At 44.7% G+C, this 6,573-nt stretch overlaps 1 protein-coding gene across 1 annotated transcript; it reads right to left on the bottom strand.

Moving 5' to 3' along the window:
• Positions 1 to 653: 653 nt before the first annotated feature.
• LOC134675806 (uncharacterized protein K02A2.6-like) lies at positions 654 to 5,042 on the bottom strand. The gene has a single exon (XM_063534103.1). It carries the CDS (start codon positions 4,976 to 4,978, stop codon positions 722 to 724), a length of 4,257 nt encoding a protein of 1,418 aa, XP_063390173.1. The 5' UTR covers positions 4,979 to 5,042; the 3' UTR covers positions 654 to 721.
• Between the last annotated feature and the right edge of the window lie 1,531 nt (positions 5,043 to 6,573).

The following is a 6,573-nucleotide window of genomic DNA, read 5'->3' as shown; positions in this document are numbered from 1 at the left end:
CGGTAACCGGCAAGGTCACATCACTAGAGGTGGTCGTCCATCTTAGATTGGTTTTACGCGAGAGCGTCCTCGCATATTATTTCAGAACTATATTCTCATATTTGTGATTCCCTAATAAATGTTGTTATAAAGTGGTGTCTGGTGTTTTTACTCTTACAAATCAAAGGCAAATTTTGAGTTGTTTTCTTATGTTTGTTGGTAGAATTGATTTTTAAATGATGACTCGATTTTGGATGATAAAATATTTCATAACATTAATTTGGATTTAATTTTGTTTTTAATATTTGCTTCGGGATGGTGTGGTGAAAAATTTTGTGTTTTACTCGGGGGCAAAATTTGTTTAACCCTCGTGATTTGAAACCCTCGCAACGCTCTAGATTCCATTTTTCGTAATAATTTTGGAATCTTTCGCTTGCTCGGGCATCAACGTATAGCACGAGCAGTTAAACAACAACTTTGCCCCCTCGTAAAACAAATATAACTATTTTTACTTACTACCCATGCAACATTTCATAACGTGACGACCGGTCTGGCCTAGTGGGTAGTGACCCTGCCTATGAAGCCTGATAAATATAGGGCCGAGGAGACGAGTGATACAAGCGTTGGTTAATAGCACACTGCTTTATTCACGTAAGTAAGATGGGTGGTGGGCGCAGCCACACACACATGCATAGGTAGTTGCATACATATACAACACCCCTCCCTCTATATTACTAATATCCTAAAAATATTTCTTAAAATCTACATTTAATTTTGAACGGCGTCGTAATCTGTTTCGCGCATCTGAGCGCACCGATTGGGCACTTTGTTGCTCAGCCTCAGTGGGGACCATCTCTGTGTCTGTGTCTTCAGAACTGTCCGTAAAAGATTCCGCTTCTTGGAACTCGGCGTCACTTGGCACTGACCCTTTCCCCTCCCGCGAGAGCTCTGGAGTGTCACCAGACGGAGACGACGGATCTGGAGGGGGAACACTGCCCCCATCGATCGTTGGCGGTGACGGAGTCGGCGAGGGCGGCGACGGCGGCGGCGGCGGCGGCGGCGGCGGAAGCGACGGCGGCGGCGGAAGCGACGGCGGCGGCGGAAGCGACGGCGGCGGCGGCGGAGGAGGGTCTACAGATGGTAAGTACTCATCCACATCTGTTAAACTTAGGTCCCCTGGGCTGTCATTCGCTATGGTACCATTGTATCTGACTATTTGATTTTTATGTTTTTTCACAATACTATCTGTATAATAGTCTTTGATTAAATATAAAACTTTACCAATTCTTTTATCTATTGTCCCTTTGCACCAGTTAAATTGAGATTTGTTTTCATACTTTTTGTAAAGTATTAACTCGCCTTTTTTAAAATTACGTGACTCGTATTCTTTACATGGTGAACACTGTTGAGTTTTTACAGGTTTATTAATCGCGGACTCGGCAGATGGTAAGGGCGACAACTCCGAGGATGGATTCGACACATCAAGCCTACATCTCATTTTATGACCGAATACTAATTGTGACGGAGCGCAGCCTGTGGTTGAATGCATTGAATTGCGATAATCCATTAAATATCTTAATAAGAGTAACCGCCTCTGTCTATCATTTTTACCCGTTAACATACTCGACTTAATACCCTTTTTTGTGATCTTAACAAAACTCTCGGCCTGGCCGTTACTGGCGGGGTGGTAGGCCGGTGACGTAACATGTTTTATGTCGTTAAGGTCACAAAATCTAATAAATTCTTGTGAGCAAAAAGCAGTACCATTGTCACTCACTATTGTTTTTGGTAACCCGAATCTGGAAATAAAATCGCATAACTTGTCTACTACGGCCGTGGATGTCGTACTAACCATGGGGTATACCTCGAGCCATTTACTATAAGTATCCACGATTACTAAATACGTATGGCCATATAGCGGTCCGAGGAAATCAATGTGTAACCTTTCAAAACAGCGCGCAGTCTGGGGCCACGGCGCAGGCGGCGCGCGGGGCGGGGACGGCCGCAACTGCTGGCATACCTCACACGAACCCAAAAACATCTCCAAAGCCCTGTCGATACCTGGAAACCAGAATCGAGCCCGAGCCTCAGCTTTGGTTTTAACTATTCCCAGGTGTGACGTATGTAGTTCTGCCAGAACTTTATCGCGTAGCGACTGTGGAACTACCGCTTTGTGACCTCGCATAATAATACCATTTTCTACAGCTAACTGTGTTCTACATAAATGGTAAGGCTTCAGACGCACATCGGTAATTTTATTCGGCCAACCATTGAGGATATACCCAATTACGATATTTAATATTGCATCTGTCTTGGTACCTACCTGTAATTCATTTAGAGTTAATGGTTTAGCCCCGTCTGTAACAAAACAAACATATGCGGCCTTATCACTATCGGCGAGTGCCGGCTCCGCGCCCCGCCCGCGCTCCCCCGGCAGGCTTGCCCGAGACAGAAAGTCGGCACTATTGTCTGCACTACGCACATATTCTATTGTATAATTATAACCGCTGAGAAATAGTGCATACCTTTGTAAACGATTAGCTGAGACCTCGGGGATACCTTTGTAGGGCCCAAATATTGAAGTTAAAGGCTTGTGGTCCGTTCGTAACACAAACGGCTCTGCCCTGCCGTACAGATACTGATGGAAGCGTCGCACTGCATAGATTATTGCGGTTGCTTCCCGCTGTATTTGCGCGTACCTTTTCTCAGCGGGGTTTAGAGTGCGCGAGGCAAATGCGACCGGCCGCTCGACTCCGTCCGAATCCATCTGTGACAGAATAGCCCCAAGGCCACTAGGTGATGCATCACAGGTCAGAAAAAGTTTTGCTTTGGGGTTAAAGTGTGTAAGAACCTGATCAGACACCAGATGACTTTTAATTTTGTTAAAAGCGTCGTTATGCAACTCTGACCACTCCCACTTTGTATTTTTTTTAAGTAGGTCATATAGTGGACTGAGTATGGTGGAGGCGCCCGGAACAAAATTTCGGTAGTAGTTACTTAGCCCTAAAAATGATTGTAACTGATTAATGTTTGTTGGCACCGGGGCTTCGACTATAGCTTTAATTTTGTCTGGTGATTTTTTTAAGCCTTCTTTATTTATTATATAGCCTAAATAGCTAATCTCGTCCTTAAAAAACTCACACTTTTCGCGCTGCAATACCAGTCCCGCATCCTGTAGTCTTTGCAACACTACCTTTAACCTGGCCTGGTGTTGGGCGGCGTCGGCGCCCGTGATGAGCACGTCATCGAGCAGACACAGCACGCCGTCGAGGCCTGCGAGCACACATTCCATGGCTCGCTGAAATATTGCTGGCGCAGAAGCCAGCCCAAAAACGAGACGTGTAAAGCGAAATAATCCACGGTGCGTGTTTATGCAAGTCAACTTTTGTGAATCTTCGTCTAGCTCGAACTGGTTGTATGCCATGGACAGATCTAACTTTGTGAATGTTTTCCCCCCGTATAACTTTGAAAACAATTCGTTTATCGTTGGCAAGGGATATTGATCGATAAGCAACTGTTTATTTATGCTGACGGAATAATCTGCGCATAAACGCACTGACCCATTTTTCTTTAAAACTGGCACTACAGGTGAGGCATACTCGGAATGATCAACTGGCTTCAGAACCCCTAAATTAACAAGCCTATCAATTTCTTTGCTAACGGTATCACGTAATGCGAACGCTACAGGCCGCGCTCTAAAAAAAACAGGTTTTGCGTCCTCTTTAAGCCTTAAGTTGACTTTATACTTATTGAATAACCCTAATTTACCTGAAAATAGTTTGGGATACTGTTTTTCCAAGTCAGTGCTACCTACCGGTAATTTATCATTACAATAATGCACAGATTGCACAGGTGCAAGTTGCAATTGAAACAAAGCAATAAAATCTCTGCCTAGCAACGGCGGGCCGTCGTCGTTAACAACATACACGTTTAATGCGTGAGTGCTACCCGCGTATTCTACCCTCGACCGTGCATTACCCTTACATTGTAGATGTTGGCCTGAATAAGTGACTAATCTTTTTTTTGTAGGTAACAATGGTACGTCTTTAAAATGCATTTTGTACGTAATGTAAGAAACAACGGTCACCGCGGAACCAGTGTCGATTTCAAATTTCAACTTTTGACCATTGATTTTTACCGTTTCAACCATAGGCTCGCCCCTAAAAGATCGAATGTAATATAACTTACCGTCGTCGTCGTTATCGCCCTGACAATCTGCCGCTACATTAACGTAATTTACGCTAGTGCACATCTTACGGAGATGCCCTTTTTTATTACACTTTTTACATGTAAACTTAGCGAAACGACACTGTGACGCACTATGGTTGGTGTAGCCGCACACCGAACACTTCACCTTTGCACTTCCCTCGTTTTTACCACCACGCGCGATCTTAAATAACTCGGAGGCTGATGATTCCGACGATCCCGGAGTTGCGGCAGCGGCGCCGGCGCCGGCGCCGGCCACGGCCGCGCCTGCCCGCGCGCGACGAATGTTTTCAGCAAGTTCTACCGCCTTCGCTAATGTTAACGCGGATAAATCTTGAGCGTACAATTTTTCTTTTTCCCTGCCCGGCAGCATCCCCATAACGAAACGGTCGCGCAATGCTTCTTCTACGTTATTAAACGCACAATGCATTGACAGTCCTCGCAGTCTAGCGGCCCACTGCGGGTATGACTCCTCTCGTTGCTGCGTTGCCGAGTAAAAGTTGTGCCGCTCGCCGAACCCGGTTAACTTGGGAGTGAAGTGGTCGTCCAGTAATTTTAAGATGTCCTCGTACGGCACTTCTTGGACGTCTTTGGGCAGCGCCAAATGCGCTGCGAGCTCGTATGAGCTGTCATTGAATGCGCTTAACAAAATCGCTCGTCGTTTCTGTCCCTGTGCATCTGTAGCCGCTGTAATATTATTAGCGATGAACCACTGACACACGCGACTTTTATAATTTTTCCAAACTTGTACGTTATGGTCAAAAGTCGGAAGGACACCGAAAACAGCACTCATCTTTTTTAAAATGTGGGTAAACGTCGCCACTGATAAATATAGGGCCGAGGAGACGAGTGATACAAGCGTTGGTTAATAGCACACTGCTTTATTCACGTAAGTAAGATGGGTGGTGGGCGCAGCCACACACACATGCATAGGTAGTTGCATACATATACAACAAAGCCGATGGTCCCGGGTTCGAATCCTGGTAAGGGCATTTATTTGTATGATGGTACAGATATTTGTTCCCGAGTCATGGTTGTTTACTATGTATTTAAGTAAGTAATATTAATATATATTACATATATCGTTGTCTGAGTACCCACAACACAAGCTTTCTTGAGCTTACCGTGGGGCTCGGTCAATTTGTGTAAAAATGTCCTATAATATTTATTTATTATTTATTTATTTATTTCTTTAACATCACCCTGTATAAATGCATTTAGTTTAAACCAACTGCGCTGCACAAAGTGGCGAGTCAATTATAAAAATGTTTGAACCAACCGAGGATAAGCATTAGCACTTCAAACAGAAAGGCTAACCGGCGGAATGCATTTGATATTTTGCTGCAACTGCGCTTTGGGAGTGGGCGTGGACTAGAGAAGGTTGCGGAGATGATCTTATCTACAAAATACTTAATAAAATACTTAATGGCGCAGCGACACAAAATGAGTCTTGGGGCCCGATTCGGATTTTGACGTAGACATCTATTAGATATCTTTTAGACATCACCAAGATACGATAACGCAACGCAAATGTCAAATCTGACAGGTTAGATCTCAAACATATGAGATCTAACCTGTCAGATTTGACATTTGCGCGATTCTGGAGATACTCTTGAACGATTTCCACAGGAAATTACTTAGAGATCCAATTCACATCTAATAGATATCTTACTCTATCTAACGTAAAAGTGACATTGGTTGTCCGAATTAAAAGTAAAAGTAAAAGAGAACTAGTTGATATCTAAACTATAACGTATCTAGAATGGATCTAATACGTGTCGTCTCTTGTGAATATCTTGAAGTTCGAATACGGCAGTTGGTCTCTAACACGAATACACGCCAGTTGTCTCGATCCTGCGCCATCTCCCGCCAGTTGTCAGTATAGAGATCGCGCAGGTCCGCTTACAAAAACCTAATACAAATTTTGACTCTATTGCAAGATTTTTTAAGCAGATGACACCGCGTTAGACCGGGCCGGGTCGGAGCCGAGGCGTCCGACACGTCATTTTCTATGACGGCTGATCGGTTATCTCGTGCTTTCCATAGAAAACGAAGCAGTGGAAGCTCTGGCCCGGCCCCGGCACGATCTAACGCGGTGTCATCTGCTTAAAATTTTTTGAAATCGAGTCCAAATTGTATTAGGTATTTTGTAAGCTGACCTGCGCGATCGCGATCTCTATGCCGACAACTGGCGGGAGATAGCGCAGGATCGAGACAACTGTCAGAGGCCAAGACTCATTTTGTGTCGCTGTATCTGGGGGCACGGTGACCCCCCCCAAGGGTGCCAAGACGAGCAAAGCGAAGCGCAGGACACTACCTACCTTTTATCGAAGCGCTTTCGATTCGGCCCGATCGACCCGCTAGATGACTCACAAGTCATCCTTAAAT

This window comes from Cydia fagiglandana, chromosome 23, assembly GCF_963556715.1.
Source record: "Cydia fagiglandana chromosome 23, ilCydFagi1.1, whole genome shotgun sequence".
NCBI classification, from domain to species: Eukaryota; Metazoa; Arthropoda; class Insecta; order Lepidoptera; family Tortricidae; genus Cydia; species Cydia fagiglandana.
This window is presented reverse-complemented; position numbering and strand designations above follow the sequence as displayed.

Coding starts and splice junctions, on each gene's coding strand:
- LOC134675806 (XM_063534103.1), bottom strand. CDS start 4,978: ATGAGTGCTGTTTTCGGTGTCCTTCCGACTTTTGACCATAACGTACAA.